At 48.1% G+C, this 26,659-nt stretch overlaps 3 protein-coding genes across 4 annotated transcripts in view; all 3 read left to right on the top strand.

Annotated features, from left to right (window-relative positions):
- Positions 1-16,608, top strand: part of LOC125716364 (disabled homolog 1-like) — a 75,405-nt gene extending 58,797 nt beyond the window's left edge. The window contains exons 10-16 of the mRNA XM_048988583.1: positions 1,960-2,010; positions 2,992-3,054; positions 4,270-4,366; positions 6,872-7,435; positions 8,088-8,215; positions 11,281-11,361; positions 14,728-16,608. Coding sequence (XP_048844540.1) covers positions 1,960-2,010; positions 2,992-3,054; positions 4,270-4,366; positions 6,872-7,435; positions 8,088-8,215; positions 11,281-11,361 — 984 coding nt within the window. The 3' untranslated portion in view covers positions 14,728-16,608. The remainder of the gene's footprint in view (positions 1-1,959; positions 2,011-2,991; positions 3,055-4,269; positions 4,367-6,871; positions 7,436-8,087; positions 8,216-11,280; positions 11,362-14,727) is intronic.
- LOC125716361 (FYN-binding protein 1-like) overlaps positions 1-26,659 on the top strand; it is a 77,338-nt gene that overhangs the window by 33,751 nt on the left and 16,928 nt on the right. The window lies entirely within an intron of this gene.
- Positions 16,886-26,355, top strand: c8b (complement component 8, beta polypeptide). 2 transcript variants are annotated; one of them, XM_048988581.1, is made up of 14 exons: positions 16,886-17,002; positions 17,103-17,290; positions 17,442-17,527; positions 18,977-19,076; positions 19,708-19,855; positions 20,967-21,108; positions 21,207-21,339; positions 21,428-21,625; positions 23,430-23,670; positions 24,133-24,261; positions 24,851-25,014; positions 25,117-25,270; positions 25,848-25,916; positions 26,110-26,355. In XM_048988581.1, the coding sequence occupies exons 2-14, from the start codon at positions 17,276-17,278 to the stop codon at positions 26,262-26,264; spliced, it is 1,734 nt and encodes a 577-aa protein (XP_048844538.1). In that variant the 5' UTR covers positions 16,886-17,002; positions 17,103-17,275; the 3' UTR covers positions 26,265-26,355. The 2 variants fall into 2 exon arrangements, with proteins under 2 accessions (XP_048844538.1, XP_048844539.1); XM_048988582.1 differs by having other exon boundaries at positions 17,103-17,527.

Below are 26,659 nucleotides of genomic sequence, written 5' to 3'. Positions count from 1 at the left end.
ACCCCGGGTGGACCCATCCTCCGCTCCTGTCTCGGCAACCTGTCATTCTGAGAGGCTGCTGAAAGGTCTGCTCCCAGCTACCATCACTAAAGCTACTCGTGGTGCAGTCATGAACACCTGGCTCCGAGCTGCCCAGGCGGATCGGAAATATATTTTTGTGAAAGAGTCATATCCACAGGCAGCTTACAAACCTGCAAACAGGCAGCCTTCATGATGTTCTTTAACGGGAAATATAGTTATCTTCTTCTGGAGAGCCTGGGTAAACGTGGTCTCCCGCGGCCATTTGTCAGCCGCACTGTGGCTCTCCATCCATCCCTTACCGGCAGTGCACACGGGCAGTCTGTGTTTACAGCCGGGGTGCTAATGGGACGCTAATTGCTAACCAGCCCTGATACCCTGTATCTGCTCGGATTTCTGCCCACGTATCTCGTCGTCCTCGGCAATCTGTGCTGGCCATCTCGGGTCAGATTCCCCACAAGACTGACGCCTGTCAGAGCTACACCCTAATTACCACTCATTAGCGCTGATATTAATTCTCTCGTCACATTTTTCCAGTCGCGTAATATTATCTCATACTTCCATGGCTAAGGCCCTGATTGGTGCACCCACGTGCTTCCTGTGACGTCTACACGAGCATTAATTCCTGAAGGACCTCGCTTCCCTCTCTAAATGTACACAGATTCGGCACTCGCCTGCAGTCCCGGAGATCTACATGGCGTCGAGCGTTTGACTGAAAGGCTGCATCATGTGATTTTGTCTCTCCAATTCCCAGAATCCCCCCACTACACCTCTCCCCCAAAACACAAGGCTCTACAGTCCAAGCAGCAGCTGAAGTGTCCCAGATTAAAGCCACCTTTAAACATGCTATGAGAAATCAGGGGCATTTTCGCATGGACGATAGTGATAATTTGATAACAGATTTTGGGTAAAACTCGCTCTATGGTTGGGACTCGCTTGAGAATCATGAACTGTGGTGAGGATGGTGCCTCGACTCTGTAACGTCTGCCTGGGCTCCTCATGTGCCGTTGGTTGCTCCAAAGGCCCCTCCCCCTTGGGGGGGGGGGGGGGCACACATTAATAAATCATACAAATTAATAAATCATTCGCAGCTTTAATTCTCCACTCCGGACGCAGATCGGGGACTATTTGGGCTGCACTATAAATGCAAATTCACTTTTATTTATTTAGATCATTGCCTTTTGTCTCTGAAATCGAAAGTCACCTCCTTAGTGCCAGGAGCTGTTTTTTTTTTCAACATTATACTTACATTATGTCCATCTTGTAAGCGTGGAGTTTATTAGCTGTGATTCTCATTAACGGAGAGTATGATCATTTCCGTTCATAATGCTGCTGCTGGACGAATCACCATGTTGTTCTGTTATTTCGCTGCTCCCATCATCCTCTCTGTTAGCAGCCAGCAGCCTCATGCGGTGCAGGGGGTGAAGCACGAAGGACAGTTTCGAGAGTCCTTGTGGTCTCGGCGTTCATGGGCTTGAAAATGTCGCCAATCCCGCAGATGTGCCAGAACGCCTCCCAGTATCGACCTGCGATCAGCAGCTTCTGCCATGGATCGATCTCTGCTTGCGTCTTTCTCCTTAATTGATGAGATCACTCTAGCTCCTGATCCGTCTCTCCTAGACCCTCACGGGACTAATGAATCATATTTTCATCATGTATTGCATTATCCCTCAATGGTTCATTTTTTTGGGCTAATTTAGTAGCAGAATTACGGCTCGGGATCAGAATCTGGGTTTGTGATGTACCTCAACCGGAATGGTTCAGGAGAGATCGTTCAGTGTGGGGACTGATTTACCGATTCTCTGCACCATCCTCATCCCATCCTTCTCCCTCACCTCATATAATCCCAGTTCTTACCTCACCTCCTCTATCCCACACACTCCAAGCAGACCTACAATCCCCCCCACCCCCCACTCCTCTTACCACGCTTTGCTGTTACAGAATACTGGGTCGCTGGTGTGGATTGACGAGGACGTTAGCTTGACCTGCCAGGTAAGGGATAGAGAACCTTATGTCTGATGGACGGGGAGAGAGAGGCCAGGGAGTCTAATCATACAGACATGAGAATGACGACAGCGGATGGATTGATTAGCCTAAGTGATAAACAGACAACTTGATTTACTTACATTACAGTATGTGAAGTCTGTGAGAAGAGTGCCCCCTACTGTTACTGTGTCTGTATTGGTGACACAGCCTAGTGCAGTTTCTCCGTGACAAGCTCCTGCCTACACTAACCAGCCAGGGCTCCTGTTTTCTGGGCTGGAGCTCCATCACATTGTACAGAAAGGTTATTATGGACAATCTGTACCATGCTTTACCTCATGGATCCATGCTTTAACTCAATGAGGACAGAATATGGCTGTTCCTTAGTCAGGTACATTAGGGTAAGTGGCTGCCTTAACAACAAATATCTGATAATATTAGGGGGGTAGCAGTCTACATGTAAGTTTGGAATGTCACAATATTCAAGTATGATCCCGGTTGATAAATTAAATTAGCTTTAACGAATAGATTTATCTGAATCTTAACCTGGAAAGTCCAATGTTTGTAGTCGTTTATATCACTGCTTCTAAGTAACAGTGATTTCAAAACATGAGTTGTAGAAGAATCATAATCATTGGGAATTGGTGATAATAGCATCATTTTAGTAAGCGACGTGTAGAGATAGCAGCCGTGTTAGTGGTTATAGATGTCAGTGGGAAATTCTGGGTAGGTATTCCATCAACCCTCCCCCATCCTGCCATCCCATTGTCATCTGTTCCTCATGTTCTGGAAGTTTCTTACACTCTGATTTGTCACTGTGAGCTTCATTTGCGCGCATGAACGACTGCGGCCTCGAGCTCAAGGTGAGCGCTTACGCCCAAGGATGCGGGTCGTTTGGCTGGGCGCCGCGTTCTGCACGGCCGGACCGTTCTGAAGGTGTCGCAGGTCGCGCTCCTGGCGTCTCACTGCCGAATCTCTGTCCCCTTGCAGAATATCAGCCAGCTGGAGCTTTTCGGAGATATGTCCACTCCCCCTGACGTCACGTCCCCTTCGGTAAGAACCCATCGTGGGACCGCCTCTCTGTCTTGTGCCGATAGATGCATGATTCTCATCGTCTTGACTTTCTCTCCTGCACTGGTGCATAGCAGGGATGGTAACAAGTCACTCCTTGGCAAGTTCAAGTAAAGTATCGAGACAAAACATTGCAAGTCCGAGTAAAGTATCGAGTCAAAACACTACAAGTTTGAGTCAAAACATTGCAAGTCATGTGCCTTCGAGTCCAAGTCAGGCCACCATTTTTGCTGTCGAGTCAGAAGTTATCAAATTTGTTGAGTTGTGAGTCACGTAACTTGAGTCCCTACCAATGGCAGTTTTTTTTTTACCTTTATTGATTAAAACTTGCTGCAGCAAAAACCCGCCAGTTTGTTGTAGGTTAAGTCCTTCATAGACAGGGATAGGTTGAAAAGAGTCTTCACTTTGTTACAGTGGTCTTCACACAGTGGTCTTCACACAGTTTTTACGTCTGTGTATATGTGGGTAGTGATGCATCTTTCTAACAAACTATCTCTCAGGAGACCTTGCACTCACCCAAATGAAAATGCAAACAGCAGAGAATTAATATGCACTAAAATATATATTTATATATCTCATGTATAAAATTGACGTTATGGTATCCAGAGGGGAGACTATAACCTCAAGTCTTCTCAAGTTATAGGTTCCAAGTCAAATCCAAATCTGGAGTATTTGCCCTCAAGTTCAAATTGAGTCCAAGTCTTTCCATCAGTTTTGCCAAGTCAAGTCCCAAGTCATTAAATTTGTGACTTGAATCTTGAGTTGCAAGACACTGACTCAAGTCCCCACCTGTGGTGCGTGGGGCCTGTGCTCCCTTTGCAGCAGTGTTATCTTATCCATGATATGCAGTCAGAGACCAAGGATGCACAATTTCGGGCAGAAATATTGGCACTTCTGCAGTTTTTTACATAATGTACCAATTCTTTTTCAAACATGCTGACAATGCACAGGTTTTGATGCTTGCATATCTATTTCTTTTATTTGCATGGGAACAACATGAAACAAACCTAGCAAACAAGCTGAATCTAATCTTATTTCACACAGAACTCCAAAAAAACAGGGAATTCCACATCAGTCTTGAGGCACCTGTGACCCCAGCTGCTCTGTGAAATAAGCGGGCAGAAATACAACTAGCATGACTGGGTGTGACACAGCACCCCCTGTCTCCAACTCAGGCCTTCTGCTTCTCTCCCACAGACCCCCGCCTCTCCTGCCAACACCCTGGGCCCCAGCTTGAGCCACCAACACCCCTCCGAGCACTTTGCCCCCTTCAGCCCCGGCTCTGTGCCCTCAGGTATAACCCAAACAAGGAGGCAGTGGGGATTAGCGGTTAGCGCCAAGCTTGCAGCCCACATGCCGCTGGGTAAAACCACTCTGCTGATGTTATGTACTGTATCCATCCATATGGTGCCATTTCCGGAAGGTTCTGTAGATATCCCTATGGCATTATAAACAGCATTGACTGAGGGAGGCTGAGATCTGCAATACCGACACACAGCAATCTGCAGAACTGAGAAACCCCCCGGACCAAACCAGATCCATATAATGAATCTCAATATGACCGAGATTATATACAAATAGACAATATTAACCGCTTAGGAATCACTGCACTTATACTACAGTCAGAGTCTCAGTTTAGCTTATTATGTGCAAGGATAGTTAATGCTAATATTTAATATTTTTTTTCTAATATCCAGGGTGTACCCCTGATGGGGTGCCCTGTGCTGCCATGGCCCTGCGGTATGGATGGATGGATGGATGGATGGATGAACATGTCACTTTTAAATTGCATCTATTAAAGCTAATGGACAGAAACACATTAACCCTAATCCGTGTGTGATGGAAGATCAGAAATTATTTGTAGCTGGATGATTCACAGCATGTAGATGATCTATTTAGGGCAATTAAAGAAAAATAAAAGTGAAGCAGGAAGCCGGTGGGTCTGGCCGCCACAGATGTTGCTGGCTACCTTAACTGTTAGCTGGACCTTGAAGGTTCCTGAACCGATGCAAGCGCAAATAAACGGATTAGGAATGACGGCAGGATGCGGTGTGTGACACAGGGCCAAGAGGCAGGCCTGTCAGCTAGGGGTCTGATAAGCCGTCCGTCCTGCTGCGGGCGAGAACTGAGGTCCTGGGAACAGGAGAGCCAGCTTTCACTCTCTGTCTTTCTGTTTGATTGAAGCTCTGTTGCAATAATGTAGCAGGTGTCAGGTGTGAAGCGCAGCCCCCAGCCCCCCCACCCCCAGCTTAGCAGTAACCCCCCCCCACACCGCCCAGTCGGGCCCGGCGCATCGTCTGCACCATAGTCGTGTTTAATTGAAATCAGACCCCCAACCCCGCCTCGCGTGCCGTATCTGACACTTGGCTGCTGCAGGCTGTGCATTAATGCGATCCCCCCCCCCCCCCCCCCCAGCACCCTCTCGGCTGAATTACCTTTGAATCGGACGTTTACACGCCGTGTTTGTTGGGAGTATATTAAGCGCTGCTCCCTGTCAGATTTGTGAGAACTTGAATTAATTCCAAATGCTCCCCCCGTTACCTTCCAGCCCCCCCCGCCCCCCCCCGCCCCCCCACCCCGCGTGGAGTTTCCTAACCTGCTGCTGTCTTTAAGGGGATTTCATTTCCACGCCGACCCGTGCTGCTCTCAGGGGAATGACACTTGGGCAGCTTGTTGCTCTAATGGGCGTGACCCCCCCCCCCCCCCTTAATTCAAGCCCCAGCTCCTTCTGGGGGTTTTTAAATGCTCAGCTGAACTCTTCACACATAGACTAATGGGCTGCTAATCCGTGGAAAACAGGCGGGGGGGGCTCTGAGAGCTGAGACGCGGCCCAGCAGGCGGTGCCCCTGTCAGCGTAACCCCCGGGTCCGAAAGTCAGGGCCAAGGGAATCCGTGTGCAGCAAACCGAGCCACGTAAATGCAGCGTGCCAACGGCTCCTTGCTGGAACCTGGGTCTGGATATAGAATCTGCCAAGCAATTTCTCACAGCACGATGAAAACATGGCCCTGTGATGTAAATAACATTGTTTGTCCGTGGTTCGCGGTATCAGCACTGGCCGCTTTCCCGCACTTGTCTGTAGTTCGCGGTATCAGTACTGGTTGCTTTCCCGCACTTGTCTGTAGTTCGCGGTATCAGTACTGGTTGCTTTCCCGCGCTTGTCTGTAGTTCGCGGTATCAGTACTGGTTGCTTTCCCGCGCTTGTCTGTAGTTCGCGGTATCAGTACTGGTTGCTTTCCCACACTTGTCTGTAGTTCGCGGTATCAGCACTGGTTGCTTTCCCGCACTTGTCTGTAGTTCGCGGTATCAGTACTGGTTGCTTTCCCGCACTTGTCTGTAGTTCGCGGTATCAGCACTGGTCGCTTTCCCGCACTTGTCTGTGGTTAGCGGTATCAGCACTGGCCGCTTTCCCGCACTTGTCTGTAGTTCGCGGTATCAGCACTGGCCGCTTTCCCGCACTTGTCTGTGGTTCGCGGTATCAGCACTGGTCGCTTTCCCGCGCTTGTCTGTAGTTCGCGGTATCAGCACTGGCCGCTTTCCCGCACTTGTCTGTGGTTCGCGGTATCAGCACTGGCCGCTTTCCCGCACTTGTCTGTAGTTCGCGGTATCAGCACTGGCCGCTTTCCCGCACTTGTCTGTGGTTCGGGGTATCAGCACTGGCCACTTTCCCGCACTTGTCTGTGGTTCGCGGTATCAGCACTGGCCGCTTTCCCGCTCTTGTCTGTAGTTCGCGGTATCAGTACTGGTTGCTTTCCCGCACTTGACTGGTCTTATCCATCATGGCTCTGTTTCTGCCCCCAGGTTACGTCACCATGGGGGCCATCCAGGCGGCCCAGTGGGCACAGCCCCCATTTGGTGCCCAGGCCCCGCTGGCTTTCGGGGTGCAGCCCCCCCTGCCGGTCCCTCAGATTGTCCCCGGCGCCCAGCCCATGATCTGGGGGCAGCCTAACCTGTTCCCGACCACCCAGCAGCAGTGGGCTGCCATGGCGGCCTCCTTCCCTCCCGCCACCTTTGTGTCTGCGCAGACTATGGGCCCCCTGCCGGCCGCCATGTTCCAGGGCCTGGCGCCCATGCCAACACCGATGGTGCCCCCTAGTGAGCGCCCGACTGTCACAAGCCCCCAGCACGCAGACCACTCCCGGCAGAAGATGAGCAAGGAGATGTTTAAGGACTTTCAGATGGCCAAGCCGCCTCCAGCATCTGCCCGCAGGGGTGAGCAGCCCTGCCTGGCAGCCACGTCCGACGCTTTCTCCAGCTACTTCAGCCGAGTGGGCATGGCCCAGGAGACGGACGACTGCGACGACTTCGACATATCGCAGCTGAACCTGACACCCGTCACCTCGACAACGCCCTCCACAAACTCACGTGAGCTTCCGCCGTGATCTGAAAACACTTCCTGCACCTGTGGTCAGCTGACAGGAAGTCTGCTAGGGAATATAGAGTGATTCTTAGTTACGGGACAAAATACAGCATCTATATGTTGTTCTTAGATTGTAGGGCAGAAAGCTGAATCAAGTCAAAAAAAAATCTACATATTGAGCATCTTAATAACAATGAAAGAGCATCCGAATCACCGATTCCATCAAAAATCCATCCGCATCGTGTATCAGACGTTGGCTTCCGGCCGCTCATCGACTGGCTGCCAAGTTACTAAACGTCTCCAAACCTTATCGCCGGGTGGGGAAGGATGCTGCATGTATTGTTGTCATGAAAACCAAATGAATCTAAAACGAAACGGAGCAAATGAAGGAGAGAGAGGCCATATATAACAAAAGCAAGCACCCAGAGACACCGAATACTCTATAAAACAGCAGAGTCCCGTGTAAATCAGGCCCAAAGTGTGCATGTTGTAAGCGTTTAACCTAGTAATTTGAACTGGAAAAGGACCTGCCTGTTTCTGAGTGGCAGTAAATGCAATCCCAGAGTTTGCACCTAAAAAGAAGCTCGGAATACATGTTAGCTGCTGTTTCTCTGTTTTAACCACACGCCCCCCCCCCTGCTTTCTTATGTCCCTCAGCCCCCACGCCAGCCCCCCGCCAAAGCCCCCCCTCCAAGTCATCAACCTCGCACGGTAGCGACGCCCCTACCGACGACTCCTGCGGGGAAGCGGACAGCAGTCCCAGTCGCGCCGGAGACCGCCAGGCGGTGAGTGTGGGGCGGGGGAATCCCACTAATGTGGGAATTCCAAGTCTATCCCCAGTGGATAAACTTCCCCTTTCTCTAGGGGGTCTTCTGTTTAAATTGAAGGTTGCCAACCATGTTCATCCATGTATTCCTGAGAATGTGTTTTAATTACCGATTGGCATAACAGTTATAAAACACAGCAATAACATCGTAATAATAAGCACGAAGGATGGCCTACCTCGGTTTCAGACCCAAACTGTCTGATTCTCGGCCTAATTACCCGTCACCAGCAGCCCAAGCCCCTCCCACACGTGTTGCTTAATTCCCGCTGGGGTGGGGGGGTGGTCAGCTCCCCAGCCGATGCCCACTATTCTCGACAGGGATGATTTCTCTCTCAATGACTGTTCAAAGGCTGACCGACTGGGGAGCCAGCAGTGCGTTAAATTAGCCTGCTGCGTCACCAGCGGGATCATTAGCGTTATTAATTAGTAGATATATGAACGTTAAGGGACGTCCATAAATCACGGCTCTCCTGCATATGTGGCCTAAAGTGTGATTCGGTCCGGTTGTGTCCATCTCACACCGGTCTGGAAGATGGCTTCTCTCGTCCCTGATTGGCTGCTGGTCTAGGAGGCATGGCCAATACGGTCTCCACCCCTTCTTGAGCGGGACTTCTACCATAAGGGCTGAAAATTTTGTGTAGAGAAACAATTCAAAGATTAAATGAAAATGAACAGCTAAAGTTGATTTCCTACTTCTCTGGGTCCCCATGCCAGAATCCTGGGGTTTTCATGCAGTGGGTGAGTCAGCACAGGCTTGCAGGAAGTTTCCAGAACCATTTACTTCTAGCCATGTATCCCCCGCACTCGCCCAGAGACGGCGTTCCCGGAGTTTAGCTCTCGGCGACTTGTCAGCGGGGCCGCGGAGGTGGCTATTACCGTGCTCAGGCACCATCGCCTTCATTAGAGAGACAAAGCGGGAAAACTGTCCGGGAGGAAATGTCAGAGCACTGTCAACAGCTTCTGCCCAAATAAACCCTGAAATTAGTTTTTTTTTTCCCTTAACGCAACAAAATACAACAGGCTGGCAATACAGCGAGACAGCAAACAGATGGACGCATTTTGGGGGTAATTTTCCATGCGCTCTTTTAAAGCTGCTCTCTCACTCGCTCTCCTCTACAGTCCAAGCGCTCAAGCGCTGAACCGGAAGGTGGGAGCCGGTCGCATCGATTAACGGGGCCGTGAGTGAGAGTCGGACCCCACCTCTGCGCGCCGCCTTCATTCGCATCGCTGACTCTCCCCCCTCCTCGCGTGCCTCTTTCATTATTCCACTACCACCCCCGTTCGTGTTCCGATGCCTTCGGCATTCAGCAGACCCTCTCTTCCAAAGCGACTTTAGGGTACCACCCTGGATCGTTTTCTGGTTTGCTGACAGGTTCCACAAGAAGCCAATATGCAGAATGGCCTACAGATGGAAGTAGGGTTAGACCCTGGAGAAGTTGGGGGTTAAAATGAAATGCCCCGGTGAGATCTCTGTGCCGAGTTGGGAATCAAACTGGCAGCTCTCCAGTTACAGGCAGGAGTATCCTAACCCGCTGAGCCATAATCTGCACCCCCATTAGAAAGAAACACAAATCTTTGTCCATAACATCTACACCCCCTGCAGTTCAGGTTAAAATAAAGGTTCGCTTTGGATCACTACCACAGGAGCACCCGCATGCTCCCAGAAATCTTGAGATTTATACAAGCATTTTCTCTGCTGATCTTATATACAGACGCTCCTCTACTTACGAACTTTCAAACATACGAACGAAGAGCACTGTAAGTCCAGTTTGTGTTCACTGGGCTTCCGTTTCCTGACCACAACATCAATTTTTCCGCCTAGTACAACTTCTGGCCGCTACTCCTGCCGCGCAGCAGCGTAGCGTGCAAACTCCCAGCATCCTAGTTCTTTGTACTTGCGTATACCCTTAAAATGATGATGAATAACGACTTACGAACATGTCAAGTCACGAACGGCCGTTCGGAACGTAACTCATTCGTAAGTAGAGGAGCGTCTGTGTTTTTTATTTGATTCATAACACGGTCGGCCGATGATCTGTGATCCCACTTCTGCCATATGACCAGTACAGGGACATACTGACTGGCGTGACGAGGCACACAGTGTCAGCCTCCGACCCGGGAAGCTGACAGCCTGTAAGACTGTGGTGGCGCCAGTCAATCTGTGGCTTCTTTCTGAGCGGAGGAGAGGAGAGCCAGCAGCCCTGACCTGTTCCACATCAGCGGCACCAAATTGCTGCACCACAACCACAGGAGATAGTTGTACTCAACCGACCAGCATGTCAGCTTCAGACCAAGACTTCATCACCAAATGCGTCAGCATGGACGCCGACTTATTCTGCTCAGTATGTTCGATAAGCAAAGGAAACATCCACAGATAATTAAACCAGTGAATCAAACAACATCCAGCTTAAAATTGGAGTTAAAAGACTGTGAGTATTGGGGGGGGGGTGTCCAGGGTTGACCAGTAGAACTCTGGGAAAGACCGTCAGATGTACAACAGGCTTCGAAGGACCTGTAGTACTTTGCGGAAATGAGTCTTCGGACCAGGTGGTGGATCAGTGATGTGAGGGGTCAGTGATGGTGTCAGCACTGCGTTTCCTTACGATGGAGAGCATGGACCCTCTCACACGTGGTACGGTGCCATCCGCCAGGTTCTGCAGGGACCTCAGTACCACGCTGGTTTATAGATGCTGCAGGCAGTCTGTGGGGAAAAATGACTAGGTTGGCTGGAAAATCATAACTCCTTAATCGCTACGCTCCCTGGGGCTCTGTGTTGTATAGCTATGAAAGTTATAGATTCATTGCCGGAAGGTTGTGAGCTCAAGTCCCACAGGGGGTTTTCCTGTTGGACCTTTGGGTTGAAATATCAGCTGGCTGAAGTGAAAGTGCATCATTGACAGGGATTCCCTTCAGGGGTCTCTGCTGTTATACAGAATATTCTCATCATCCTCTGCTTCCCTCTCATCTCCTCTCTGCGGATTTTGTCCCTCTCGTCAGCTCTGCCCCCCTTTCTCCTCCCTCCAGGCCAGCGACTCACAGTCGCCCCCTGCTGAACCCCCCTGTGATCCCCCCTGCGAGCCGCCCAGTCCACAGGATGGCAGCTAGGTGGGTGTCCATCTTCTTCCTTTGTCTATTTCTTCCTCCCAGATCCCTCAGCTGAACCCCTTCAATTGACCCCTAGCTGTCTACTGCCATTTCTCTCACCCTGCACCCCTCCCCCTGCCTGTGTGGTACGTCCCATGAGTACATGTCAGTCGGCGTCTTGCCATTCATTGGCCCCCTTTGCTCTGCCCAGCCTACCACAGGCAGGTGGGTGTTTCCAAGTGACTTGCAGTGGGGATTCATGAATGTATTAAGCCAATAGCTGCTGTACCAAGTTTATTTTATTGAGCCCTTTCACTAAAAAAACCTTTTTTTCTTCCCCGCGACTCCCAATAAATTCCTGTAACTGAATGGCTTTGAGCCAAAATGGAATTCTGAAGCAAATCCAATTAGAGAGTTGGATGTAGTGTTCTTGGTATTTAGCCGTTATGTACAGATGAGCGATGGACCTTCAGCCCCCGCCCTTGGATACGTCATGAATACAGATGACACGATGTGTCCGCAATGACCGCGTCCATCCCTCGCGCAGAGATTATAAGGCAACAGAGACTGGAGTGTGGCAATGCTAATGCTATGTGGCTAGCTTTATGTGGCCATATGGATAGCACAACATGACTATCTGACTAGCGTTAATGACTAATGCTATATGGCCAAGACCATGTGGCTAGTGTTATGTGACAACGTGGCTAGCACTATGGCCAAGGCAGTGTGGCTAGTACTATGTAGCCAAGTCTATGTGGCTAGCGCTCATGGCTAAGCAGCTAGTGATGCGTGACCAAGGCTATATGGTTGTACTGCACGGCTAACGCTAAGTAGCTAGCACCACTTGGCTAACCCCAGTTGTGGTTATTTAAAGAATGTGTCGCAGCTGAAAATGGGCCGTCCCTTGCTGTCAGGGTCCTGTCATGTTCCTCTGCACGCCTCCCGCTCGTCGCTGGCCTTGTCATGTCGCCGACGATGACTGCGGATTACACGCTTAAATAATTACGCGCTCTAGCAGAGCCACTCTATTACAGCTCACGCCATGGAGCATGCCCGTCCCTCGGCGTGCGTTTTTGAAGCTGCTTGTAATTAAAATCGCTCCGATTTTTGGAGGCCTTGGTCGCATATTTCATCGCAGAGGGAGGCTGTGATGGCTTTTCCGCCATTTTGTCCCTGGATCCTGAACAGGGCTGTCCCTGCCGTGAGTAGATCTCCACAGACTCTCACTGGCTATCGGGTCTCTTTTGAGTTTGACTTCACCCCTCATGGGGTCACATGGCACTGGAGATGCTGGTCGCACCCATATGATGTGTCATGTCGCCATTGGGTAGGGGATGCAGGGGGAGGGAGACGCAGAGCGCTTCTGGACGTGAGTCAGCTCAGGCTTGTAGATGGGGGGGGGTTCAGTGTGACACGTACGCCAGGGCTGCTGGATGGGTGCCATGAAGTCCCCTCCTTATGGGATTCCTGGGAGTGACCTGCGTCACAATGGCATCACATTTCAACACTTACATTCCTGTCCTGACACCATATGGACCAGTAGGATTGGTTCCTGTCCCCCTCCCTCCTGTCCCCCCCACTGCAGCAGACTCGGGCTGAAGGTTTGACTCAAATGGTGCTTTTCCACTGCCACCGAGAACCTAGTCGAACCAGAAGGAACCGGTTTTCCATTGTAAATTATGCAAGCTGCAGCCTACCTGTACCTGCGCTGACAGGACCCTGTTTACTAGCAGGGCCCAGAGTGTGAAAAAGACCAAGCTGGTTGTGTCACCACCATCTTATTGGTCAAAATGCACAGAGCAAGAAAGAACCGGTGACCTGCATCAATATGCATGGATTAGCAGTATCGCACATTGTAACGTATGCATTCCTGATAACTCGAAACTTGAAAATTTCCAACCACCTGCTTGAAAAATCACTATAAAACAGCTGAACGGAATGGATCCGTAAAGCAAATTTACACAAGCGAATGATAATTTCGTCTGGATGAATAAGTCTTTGATGCTAAAGTAAGATGGTGATTCTCGCAGACATGTTAGCAGAAATTAGCACATAGTAAATTATGATGTACACAGCAAAAACAGTAAATAAGTGTTTCTTCGGTTTTACGTCACTGTTGCTCTCCAAACCCTGCAGCGCCTTTACCGAGCTGACCCTTCTGCAGTGGAAAACCGAACCGAGCTGGAACCGTGCTGTAACTAGTGTCTATTTGGGGTACAGCTCAGGTGCGGCCTGGTTCCTGTATGCCAGTGGAAAAGCGCCACGAGTGAGCCAGGGTGGCATCTCCTTGCTGACCATCAGTGAGGGCGCCTCTCTCTCTTGGCCACATCTTCCGCTCTCTCTAGATACCCAACATATCCCTGTGGTTGCATGCCAACAGGCAGGAAAAGGTCACCGTGCCACATTTCAACCATATATTGCTGCATATATTTAGCAGTCAATTCCAGTCTCCGAACCTCTCTTTTGAGTTTTCAAAGCCAGCGCTCATCTCCGTCTCCATACAACACGCCGTTTCCGAATGAGGCTTGTCAGGTGTTTTATATTGAGGTCACAATGGCGACGGGCTCTCTGCATTCCACACAAATAAATCCTCACCCCCATCCTCACATGCCTGCGGGTGGTACACATACATGACTCAGTGTCACCCCCCCCCCCCCACTCCCCGCTAGACAAATATGTCATGTCATTGTTTTGTGTGAAGCACGCTTCTGCCATCTGCTGGCCATGTTACATGGTGCATTAATTTTTGCTGTGGCGTCAAATCAGCTGCCAGTAGTACATAAAGCATGTCTTGACACTATATATATATATATATATATATATATATATATATATATATATATATATATATATATATAATATGTAAATGCTCTCAACAGTAGGGTTACAATCTTGTGCTTGGGTGGCTGTTTGGAAAGCCACCATTCGAGAAAAGCCAATCGGAATTTACCGTGTTCTTCCTCAATCATTCCTTTGAGTATCACATGAAATTCCCACGGCCTCATTACTCCGTCATCCTTCCACAAGAGTGTTGAGCGTCTGTTACTACAAGAGCAGTTTTGCTCTTCCGTGTCCTTGAAGGAAGTCACTTTGGTCAAAGGACTAAACAGTTCCGCTTGTAAAAATGAATTCTAAGTGCTCATGGATACATGGCTGTTGACTTACACTCATGACCTGCCTAGATGTTACACTAACTTAAGTTTAAAGTGCAGAGCATCTGAATTCCTTACAACAACTACTCTGGCTTCTCTCAGCTACCCTGAGGGGCTTTTTCTGAGACATATGACTTATTCAAACACCGACTCTCCTCCCTGTTCTAATCCACCCGGGTTATTGGGGGCTTACCTTCTGGAAGGTGGGTGTTAATGAGCCGTTCTCTACCTGCAGGGGAGGAGATGCCCACGTGCCAATGCTGAGCAAGCGAAGGAGTGAGGAGGAGTCTGCATAAGCCCACCGGGTCCCGCAGTCGCCGGGGAGACTGTGTGTGTGTGTGTGTGCATGAGAGAGTGAGAGAGAGAGAGAGAGCGAGAGAGAGGGCACTCGGGCTGGGGGCTGGGTCCCACCTCCCTGACCACAGCACCAGCCCCCCAGCATGATCCATTCCTCTGTTTCCCCAAGCTATCTTCTCAGAGGGAGTCCTAGGTCATGAGGGGCTACTGGTTCCCCTCCCCTCCCACCACCACATACCGGCTCCCCCAGCACTCTCGTTTCTGTCTATCATGCTGACTCTGTCCCGACCTGAAATCGGGCCGGCCTTGCAGGTGGCACTCCTCCAGCAGGATTTCCCCTCCAGCTCAGGGTCCGACCCCCGGCCTTCGCAGGAGACCATATGCCCGAAGCCCGTCTGGCACCCAGTGCAGGCATTTTCCAGGAGGTTCCTGAAACACCCGCTTTCCTCGCCTTCCTCTTTATCCTCCATTCTCTCTGCCGAATATCCGCTGCCCGTGTGCTATGCAGACGAAGCCGCTCCCTTCGACCCCCAGACTGAAGGCACGAGGGGGAAGCTTTGCCAGACTTCTCTCTGAGCGAGGACCCCCAGCAGGGACGTGGGGAGGTCCCGGACTCTCAGAGGCGTGGACGTTGCCAAACCGATTCACCGACTGACTTGTTTAGTCTCTATAGCTTTTGTACAACACTGATCGAAAAAGATTAATTAAGATGAAATTTTTATTTTCTAAGCCAATCATGCCATCAAGGTCTAGTGTTTTTGGGGTGTACGTTGCTTTAAGGACTACAAATGAGGACATTTCTTTGCAAGATTTATTTTGTAAATATTACGTGTTCTTCCCCTAACTTCTGTGCCATAAAACAGACATGATTAAGCGAAGACTGAGGAACCTCACCACCTCTCCCACCTGCCCCCTCCTCAGCCACCAGCTTTCCACTTCACTTCTCATCTCTGGAATGCTGGCTTAAAATGGCCACCTTCGCCGCCGACCTCAGTTTACTCCTGGGGGGGGATGGACAAAAAACATATGATGGGTGTCCAGGAATGTCGACCGGCGGTGTGATTTATCTGGGCGATGGGATGAGGCCTTCAGGGTAACTTGAGGGAGTTGCAAAGCGCAGTCCGATCATGCGACATGTCTTCAGATGGCTGGGTAGGGGGGTCTCTCTCTCCAATATGCACTCTTTGCAGGGTGGGGGGTGTACCATAGGGTTACATATGCTGTCGCTTAGCCTCTGCGGTCAGATGATGTATCTGCTTTAGTGGGTGACTACAAAGGATTCAAGGATGGTGCTAAATTTTTGCGGGGGTAGGGGGAGGTTCTCACACACCACTCTGTGTATCTCTGTAAGTCCCTCACCCCCACATGCAGATCGATTAACTAGGGGACACCCTGTCCACCTGGTGACGGGTTTATAATGTCATGGTTGAACTGGGTTTCTCCAGACCAGTCGTTTTCTCCTGACGTCCACCCATCTGAGCCTTCTCCTAAAAATATTAGTTTGTTTCATTGCTAATTAGTGTCAGTGTGTCCGACTAATTTGATTATCAATTCCTGTCCTCTTCATTGACACTTCTGTCCTCTGCTGCTTCTCTACAGCCAGAGTCTTAATTTAAAAATCATTTTCCAGCTAAATTAATTACATCAGAAAATGAGGAGACCTCTCTTCAGAGATGTTAACCTTACCTCAGATTATCACTTTGTTAATGTAAACTGATCTTTCTTTATGAAAACATTCTAAAGTGATTTTTAAGGGGTTTTTTTGGATTTATGTATCCCGCCATGTAATAACGTCACAAATAAACATTTCCTAAATGAAGCTGTGTGTTGCGATTATATTTTGTCTCAGGATTCTGCATCGATCCATCTTCTAGTCCCATATCCTGATCAGGGTTCATAGGGCCAGGATGTATCGAAGAAGAGCCACCCTGTGATGAAAAGCCCCGAACTTCGCAATCCTTAAACGGTTAAACAATTAAAAAAATAATCGGTATGACAGAAAGTAGGACTCCAAGGAGAAGGAGATCTTGGGGCTCCTGATCCGATAGTCAAGGCATGATAGAGACTCGTGTGTCTGTGATTTTGGGTGCAGAGTGCAGAGTTCTTGCTGGGGGGGGGGGGTCCCCTGGAAATTAGAGCAAGGAAGGACCCCCATCGGTCCGTTACTATCGTGTTCTGCGGAACGATGCTTTTCCGAAGTGCAAACTCTCCAGGTAAACTGCGCTGGAGCCGAATGTTCTGTCAGCGATAAAGAAAATAAATAACTGTGTTTGTCTACTTTAACCTAACAAGACTGATTTTTCCCACACGTAGCTACGGACGCTTCCCACCCCATAGACTGGTCGTGCACCCAAAGAAGAGTGGAGGAGTTCGGTGCAGATGCGGACCGAACCGCAAGTTAATCTGGACCCAGCCCCCCGCCCGAAGGACATTGAGTCGAAACGATCAGCGAGTGTTAAGAAGTTCCCGTTTTTTGTTGTACATTAATGTCTACGTCGAAGGTTATTGTTGATCCTTTAAAGTTCATGAAATGCTGTTTTGTTATTGAAAATTGACCCGGATTTTGAATAAAAATCTGACGCGGACCTTTGATAAAAAGATTGTGAACCCCTGCTTTAAATACTGATCGATTTCTGGTTGTGCACTGTTAAGTACACAGTACCTTTGCTCACGCTGGACTCCCCTGCAACTATGAACGTCTTCTTCTTAATCTCAACCCTCTTTCTCTATGTTCTTTGGTGAGTGATTACAGTTTTCAGTCTTTGTTTAACCTTTCGCCCCAGTGCAACGGAGCGAAAACATTTAAAATGAGATTTATAGCCTTCAGTATATTTTGCCTTGGTTTTTAATTATTCAAAAGAGTTTTTAATCAAATGTACGAAGCCGTGTTTTTAAACTACGCTAATGGTGCTGTTTGTTCATTGGAAGATCTATGGCATGTTGGTTGATTTTTTTTTCTATTCACGTCCGCTTTTAAACGTCGGGAAAAACTAGAATAAATTGCAGCATACAGGTACTTAGTTATTAAAATAAGCCTTTAGTTTGTTTTAGGCCGTTGAACTCGTGCGTTGATTATAGTTACATATCCACAGATAACCATTTTAATTTTCAAAGATGTAAATTTAGGTGAAATTATTTCAAAAGCAAAATAAGACATAAAAACAAATATAATACGCTTGTAAAGGCTAAATCCCTTTGCACCATAATGATTATCCCATATGAACCCAATTAACATGATTATTGTTGTTTTGTTTTTTTAAAAAAAAAAGAAAAAAAAGACTGGAATTCACCTTCTGAAAACCTGTTCATTCTGTTGTACGATACTTCGTAATGTAGGCCTAATTACTATGGCAGGCCTACTCTCCATGAAAATTTCCCAGAAGCTTCAGTGATTCTCGAGATTATTTGCTGTGGTTCTCTTTTTTTTTAAAAAAAAAAAAAAAAAGTAATTTTGGTACATTTTACTGAATACCATGTTCGTATTTAACCGATTTCACATAACAGTAATTTAGACGGTTTCGCAGTTTGTGAGCGCTCTTATTTCGGTATAAGGTTAGTGTATTATACGCTCATCCTGTATGGTGTATGGAGACTCTTGGTGACTATTCAGACGCCATTTTCCCACGTTCTCCAAGGTTGTGTGTTCGCTTCCCAGCACTGCCTCTGTGAGTGTGGAGTGTGCATGTTCATGTGGGTTTTTCCTAGCTTTTCAAAGACATGATATTTAGACAAACCAGGCCCAGGGTTATCAGTGAGCCATGGGTCCCCCAGCAGGGTCAGGGGGCCCAGTACTTCACAGGGGCCTCTAAGTACAAAAAAATCTACCCTGGATAGATTCAGCAATAGTCTATGAAATCTTATGTGATACAGATTATGGTTTTCATGTTGCGCCTAGTTATGTTAATGCTTGGATCGAATTTAAGTTATTGTTGGGGCCTCTGGGATTAAGTTATTGTTGGGGCCTCTGGGATTAAGTTATTGTTGGGGCCCTACCTACAGCATAAAATCATGCTGCAACAACCATAAAGAATTTTAGGTCCCCATACAACTCAATGCCCAGGACTACAGACCATTTTAGCCTGTGCATAATTCCGGCTTTATTTTCATTCGCCCGTCAAAGATGTGAATCATCACTGACCAGTTCTGAGTTTCCCTGGTAACCCTGCAACTCTGCCTGCTAACCCCAGTCACTCTGCCGGAGTGGAATCGGGAGCAGTGCAGCCGCTCGACTGCGCCCTGTCGCCCTGGTCTCCATGGACGCGATGCGACGTCTGCCAGAAGAAAAGGGTGAGCATGTGAAATGGGCGTGGCATAACGACATCACACCAAACTGACCACACCCCCTCCCTGTCTGTCTCAAGGGCGTAGGAGAGAGTGTCATACTGGGAGAGACAATAGTTTAACTGCAAAGATCTGTTTATTGGGGGGACTCCACCACCCTCCCCCACCCCCCACAGTTTGTATGCGCCTTGAAAAATTATTATTTGTTGAAAATTATAAATTATACACATATTAGTAGATGCTTTTATTAAAAATGACATACAATTGGAGAAGGCCAGGTGAGTTAGTCCCTGGAGTAACTGTGGGTCAGGGGCTCAATCTGTTGGTCACTCCCCCTGTTACAAACACACTGTTTTCATTGCATCCACTGAGCCATAAATGAGGCTTTTTGCTAAAAAAACGTAGATGAAAAATCCTTACAGCTGTGACAAAGTATGTTGGAATCGTTCAACTGATTGCTCGTACGTGTACTGATCTTCTGTCAAGTCACAATAACGGATAAACAGAGTCTGCTCTCTTTTATGAACCTCCTATAACAGGAATAACTTCTTCCAAACATTCCCTGCTTGGTTCGGAGGAGTTATGGCCCATCGCTCCTTAAAGAACTCTGACTCCCAGCATTCCTTTCCTTCTCCAGTACCGGTACGCGACTCTGGTGCAGCCATCACAGTTCGGAGGAGAGCCCTGCCACTTCCGCGGGCGAGAGGAGGAGCCCTGTGACCCCCCGTCTCGACTGAGCTGTCGGGACAGTCCCTCATGCGAAGGCTTCGTCTGCGTCACCACCGGTACCGTTGCTGCCCGATCCACTCCAGGCCCCCGTTCCGCCTGGCAGGCCCAGAAATACACCACCCCTCCAACAACCTGAACAAGTTCAGGCAGGGTCATGGAGGAAGTGGCCCTGGTGTGTCGGAATGCCCATGCCTCCAATAAACCACTCTGAGCCGTTTGTCTGATGAACCTGCAACATTGGCTGATTCGGGGGTCTTTGGGAGAGCCTCACTGCTTATTCCCAGCCAAACACACCCATCTGAATCTCCAGCGGAGGTGGGCACGTTACAAATGAACCAGCACCTTCACAATTCAGGATGCTGCTTTGTATTGCAAACCTTCACACCACAGGGAGTTGACTGATGGGAGTTGATAATACAGGGTGTCCGCCCGGTCCTTAAAAAGTCTAAAACTCAACAATCTGAATTTTAGGCCTTAAAATGTCTTAAGTACATTTTTGACAGGTCTTAAAATTATGAATTATGAAGTCATACTGATCATGCTGTTACAAAACTACACAACAAAACTAAGATAGGGCTGCTACCTGCTAACCGCAAATAGTGTAACCTGGTCAGAATGTCTCAGCAAACCCAGATAGTGTGTCGCAGACGTGGCATCTCCTCTCATCAAAAACAACAAAGAAACAAAAAAAATAGCCGAATGTTCATGTTGAATGTGAATATATTAATTTACTTTGCAAGTAATTCTGGGACTTTGAGTTTCCTTCATTTCCTTCATACTTTTTTGTCAGTATGGACATGAAATAGGTCTAAAATTACATTCATAATTTAAAAAGTTTTAAATTTAACTTGTTGAAACCTGTGGAACACTATAATCCTTAGCAATACATGGAACCCTAATGACAGGTTGGATTTCACTCTCTGTCTGGTTAAAGCTGGTTTGGGATCAGTGATGTTACTATGAGAAATGAGTTAATCCTAGCGATTGACAGTGTATGGTAGTCTGACTCTTTACTTATAAAAATCCCAAATAAGTTCACAGATTTCATTGATGTGATGGCAGTGGGGCATGGACTTGGAGCGATCGGTTTGCTGCTGGGTGGCATTGTCCAAGAGCCTCGCCCCGGGAGGTCTGTCTGTATCTAAGGTGGCTTCCAACGGCTTGCAGGGCGCTGCATACCACGCCGGTTACTCTGTAACGGGGACGATGACTGTGGGGACAGGTCGGACGAGAGTGGCTGCAGGAGCGTGATCAGGGCCTGCAGAGAGAAGGTGGAGGAGTACTGGGGGATCGAAAACCTCGCCAGCGGGTGGGTGGATGTGTCGCTATTCTGGCTACATCATCGGCATCATGGTTAGAGTTTCATTATTAATTAAGTCGGTTTTCCAAGTATTCTTCTTCCTATAGGATCAACGTGCTTAGCGGCAGCTTGGAAGGAACAATCCTTGACAACCGTTACTACGCAGGAAGTTGTTTACCTCATTACATCCAGCACACCAGGTTCCGGAAACCCTACAACCTGCAACATTACACGGTGGAGGTGAGCAAGTTGTATGCAATGGCCGCCGTGCTTCTGCACGAACCGGGACCACAGACTGACTGTCAGTCTCTTCTCTTCTTAATTCCAGACTAAGGGCGATTACGATTTCACTCTGGATGTGTACGATTCTTACTCCCGCTTCGAGGAGCGCAGTATGGAAGCGCGCATGTCGAAAACCAGCGTTTCATTCGGGATAAAAGTACCGGGAGTTATGGAGTTGGGCTTTAATTACAGAGATGAGAAATATAAGAATTATGTTAGCATAATACGCAACTACTCTGGCACGGTGAGTCCTCTGTTGACGCATCACACTTACACTGAAAGTATGTAGCTGTAAGCCAGGGATGAGAAGCCTTGGGAGAAGCCATATCTATACTGCAGTTTGTTAAATCACGATTCATGTTGACACGATTGTTCATCGACATTTTAAACCTTTGAATCGATTAATTTATTGCAGCGTCATTTAACCCTGGCAGAGTCAAACGTTTTCTTTTACATACTTTTTTCAATGCTTGCTGATTAAAAATATGCTGTTTATGTAGCCTGTGCTAAGTGCACTGCTGTACAAGAATGCAGGGAAGTGTGTACCTCTGAAATGTTGACGTAGAAGTTAAGTCTTTTCATTCAATATTTGAAAAATTTTCACATTTGCATTATAAAAACAGCACTTTATACATGCACAAAGAAATTCATGGTTTATACACCTGAGAGTTGAATTGAGCTTCAGCTGTATTTAAGAGACTCATCCTTGGTAGTTAAAGGCTCTTCCTGTTCCTGTTTAATAAATTCGGCCTTTTAATTGTTGCATTATTTCAGTGTTGGAGGGTTGGCCGTCGGAGAACACTGGTAATATTGTGATGATGTCACTGACCTCCAGGCATGCATATAGGGAGACAGGCGTGTAGGTGTGAGTGCAGGTGGAGACTGCGGGCGGGTGGGTGGATGGCATGGAGCAGATAAAAGGGGTGAAACTGGGAGCCTGACTGGGCACCTGGTTCATGGGCAGACGGCCGCCGGCAGCAACAGCAGAAACAACTAAGGTTCGACTAGCACAGCAAGACCTAAGCCCTTAAATATAAAGGTGCAACAAACCAGGGCAATCAGGCCAGGTCTATCAGGCCAGGGCAATTGTCTATTAAGACAGCGTAGGGAAACACAATAGGTAGGCCTGGCAGGTGCATTGAATCTGTGTGGTGGTATCACGATGAGTATTGTATCGTGGGTGAGTTGGTAATACCCAGCCCTGGCCTTGGGTGACCTGGCTGAATTGGATCTGCTTAGTATCAGCGCTGGTGTTACGGTGGGAGGCTAAGGGTCGGTCAGCTCCAAAGGAAAACTTCACTGGGAAATTCCGAAAGCCGGTGTTTGTGAAGATAATGACTTGAAACTAGGCCTTCGGTTTTTTTGGGCTGTTACCAAGGCGATAATACTGGTGCCGTCAGTCACTTGTGTACAGGTGTGTTTTTCATTCAGTGGAATGGATTAGGTCACTGTGTTGGAGCAAGAGACAGTGCAAGGACCCATAGTCTGATAGGCTGAGGGATTCTTACCTTGACAGTGTAACTTGGTGAAACTCTCATGATGGTAGATTGTGCAGAATCATTGGCAGATATGCCAAGCAAAAATATGTGAAGATCAGAGGTGGGGATTTCATGTCCAGAGAGTACAAATCCAGACCAGGATTTTGTTTCAACCAATCAGTTGAGTACTCTGTGACTGTGACTTTTTATACTCAACTGGTTGGTTGAAACAAAATCCTGGTCTGGATTTGTACTCTCTGGACCTGAAATCTCCACCTCTGGGCAGAGATACTGTACTACTTTTCTCAGCACTGATCTCAGCACTACTTTTCTTAGCCATATATAAGCAGGATATCCCCCGTAATCCAGTTACCCGTCGTAAGGCCTTAAGCTTATATGGCAGTGTTTCCCAATCCGGTCCTCGGAGACCCACAGTTGGACCATGTTTTTGGTCTCTCCGAGGTTGCTGTCTGTTGGTACCATATTAGGAAGCACTATTCTATAAAGCTGTCGAGAGGTTGAGAGAGGGTGACATTGTTCCACGTCCCGTCCCCCCCCCTTCCTCCACAGAAACACAACTACCTGCTGGCTCATTCCCAGCTGGAGGTGGCTCGCTATGCTCTAAAGCCCCAAGACCTGGTCCTGCACCCCGGCTTCCTCCAGCGGTTGAGGGCCCTGCCCTCAGAGTACAGTTATGGCGAGTACAGGCAGATGTTTGAAGATTACGGGACGCATTACATCACGGAGGCCACGCTCGGCGGCGAGTATGAGTACTCCATCATGTTCAATAAGGAGAACATGGAGAAATCGGGTGAGATGGTCAGGTGTAATAATCATGAGATGCTACTGAGCTTATAAAGGCAGAATGGCATGTTTGAGCAGATCCTTACATTCATCTGCAAAGAAGAAAAGAACATGAAACTATTGAGTATTCATGGCTGGAAATATGTTCGGAATAATAAAAAAGTTCTCACCCAGATCAGATGAGTGCAACCTTAACTGGTTGACTACACTGACCATTTCATAGGAGTGACCACATATGCTGCAGTCTTTACCTATTGGTTCAACAGTAAGGCCTATGGTGAGACTTATCCAATAGGAATGTCACTTATCTCTCTTCCTATTGGACAGTTTTCACATTTGGCTTAAGTTATCCAACTGGGAAACCCCGGCTAATGGATACTGCCTTTATCTGGTGGCTGTAGCTTGGATACAGAAACAGCAAACCCCCCCCCCCCCCCCTCTGTTGACCTCCAGCGTTTATATCTCCCAGGATACACCTTGGAGGACACGAGGAAGTGTGTTCAAGCCGGAGTCAAGTTGGGCGCCAAGATCAAAGGCGTGTACGTGTCCATAGGGGGGCAGGGGGGCAGCTGTAAAAGCCTGCTCAACGAAGTCGGAGGTAAGAATTCAGCCCCCCCTCATTGGGCTTCTGCAGCTCGTCTTCTCCGCAGTGACGCTACAGCCTCGTTCACTGTGGGCTCCCTTGCTGACCAGATGCCAGAGCCCACTGTCCTCCTCAGACTCGCTTGCGTTGCTGATTCTTCATGAATCGTGGCCGTTACTCATGGGCGAATCATCGGTTCGTGTTTTAAATGAATCCTTCTGAGTGATTGAGCCTAAAACAGGGGTGGCCAGTCTCATCCAGAAAGGACCACTGGGTATGTGGGTTTTCGCTGTAACTTCCTAATCAGATCGCTAACTAGAGAACTCACTGGCTGAAGTCCTCTCACCTGGGTTTGAACAGCTGACCTAAAGGTTATCCCAAAGACCTGCATACACACCGGCCCTTTGCGGATAAGATCGCCCACCCATGGCCTACAGTCCATCTCAGCCTTTACTGCAACAGGCAACTGACCAAGATTTTGAAGCCAGGAAGCGGCTTCCCTTTGTTTTGTCACAAGGCGTTATGCGAGTTCTGGACTTTTGTAGGGATCCTTGTAGTCAGTTCTCTCCTTGGCCGTCTGGTCTTTGTCACCCATGTTTTTCAGAGGACAAAAAAGGAGGCAAATTCGTGGACGACTTTGCGGCTGTGGTAAGGGGGGGAAGTAGTGAAACAATTTCCAGGCTGGTCTACAAGCAGCTGCCGACCCCGGAAATCATGCAGGACTGGGGGGAGTCCGTGTTCCTGAACCCAGACTTCATTCAGACCAAGGTAGCCTGAGTCATTCCTGTGTTGCCTCTAAATCTGGACACTTGATGTCTCCCGTTGTCTCCTGCTGTGTGAATCCTGTCAAGCTGCCTTTGGGATGTGCAGATGCAGCCCCTGTACGAGCTGGTGACCTCCAAGGATTTTGTCAGCGCCCCCACCCTGAAGAAGAACCTGAACCGGGCCTTGATGGAGTATCTGGCTGAGGTCAGCCCCTGTCGCTGCGCCCCCTGCCTCCACAACGGAGTGGCCGTCCTTAAAGGTACAGCACACCATTATTCCCGTACCTGACAAATACCTCTGTCTGTTTCAGTACTGGGTTATATACATAGGGTCACTTTAAATGTAAGCATTTCAGGGAGCATATCAGTAAGTTGTCTTGTTGGTGGGTTTTTCATTTTACTCCTGTCTTCAGGTGTCACATCCTGTACTTTTGTGGAAGGAGTGTAGCTGTCTCTAAGTGTCATGCAATTTATCTAACAGTGACCATTAAAATTTGATAGGTATATAACATTCATTGATTCCAATCAATATATCAAATCTTACAGCCACAATATGGTTTAATCATTTAATAAATATTTTCTGTTTTTAAAGGACTTTGTACATTTGTAATAAATCCCATTGTTAAAATTAAAGATTAAACATGAATTTTTCGAAATTCGAAATTCTACGAAAATCAGCTTATATATATTATTGAGCACATTTTACTGGATCGAATCGTATCATATAACATTAACGTTTCAAATATTGGCAGATATCGAATTGTTGCCTTGCGGAATGAAATCGTAATAAAGCTAATGATTTACACTGTAATATTTGAGTCCTTCTGTTTTGGACAGGCACCAGATGTGACTGTGTTTGTCCAGTGGGCTTCAGTGGAAAAGCTTGTGAGATAACCCAAAGGACAGGTGAGCATAGACGACAGCGACTTGGCTCTGAAACTCACGATTGGTTGGATGACTGTGCACTGTCTGTCACTCACTGTTCTTACTAGCTCCCTATTGGTTAATTGGTTTGTCATTGAATTGGCTCCATCCACCGTGGGCTTTCAAGCCCCACACCGCCTTTGATAATGGAGTCTCTGCTGTTTCACCCGCACAGAGGTCACTGTGGATGGGGCCTGGAGCTGCTGGTCCTCCTGGTCGACCTGCAGCGGTCGGAAGAAGCAGAGGACTCGCCAGTGTGACCACCCCTCCCCTCAGAACGGGGGCATGGCATGTACAGGGATTAAAGAAGAAGCAACAGACTGTGTTTGATCCCCCATTTGGCAAATATCCTTCCATTGATCCTGGTCAGGGTCGTGGGGGGGGGTGGTTCCAAGCAAATAAATATCAATACCACAACCAACCATCTTGGATCGTTTATATCGTTGATATCATTTTATCCTTTACAGCAGTGTTTCTTAACCCGGTCCTCAGGGCCCCCCAGACAGACCACATTTTTTCTCCTTCCCAGCTTCCTGTCAGGGAGGGAGCAAAAATGTAGACCGTGTGGAGGTCCCTGAGGAGCAGGATGAGAAACACTGCATTACACAACTAGCATACTGCACATTCTAACTGTAAAATGAAAATAGAGAGGATGATAAAAACTAAATGAAAATATTGTCTGAGTATATCACACAATAATTTTGTCACACTAGGTAAATTTTGTC

Source organism: Brienomyrus brachyistius, chromosome 21 (genome assembly GCF_023856365.1).
Source record: "Brienomyrus brachyistius isolate T26 chromosome 21, BBRACH_0.4, whole genome shotgun sequence".
Lineage (NCBI taxonomy): Eukaryota > Metazoa > Chordata > Actinopteri > Osteoglossiformes > Mormyridae > Brienomyrus > Brienomyrus brachyistius.
The sequence above is the reverse complement of the archived record's forward strand: the minus strand, read 5'-3'. Positions and strand labels throughout refer to the sequence as shown.

Excerpts from the sequence above, each read along its gene's own strand:
- c8b (XM_048988581.1), top strand. Across the intron at positions 19,077-19,707 it reads ACGTCTGCCAGAAGAAAAGG|TACCGGTACGCGACTCTGGT; the intron begins GTGAGCATGTGA and ends TTCCTTCTCCAG. Across the intron at positions 21,626-23,429 it reads TACGCAACTACTCTGGCACG|AAACACAACTACCTGCTGGC; the intron begins GTGAGTCCTCTG and ends CTTCCTCCACAG.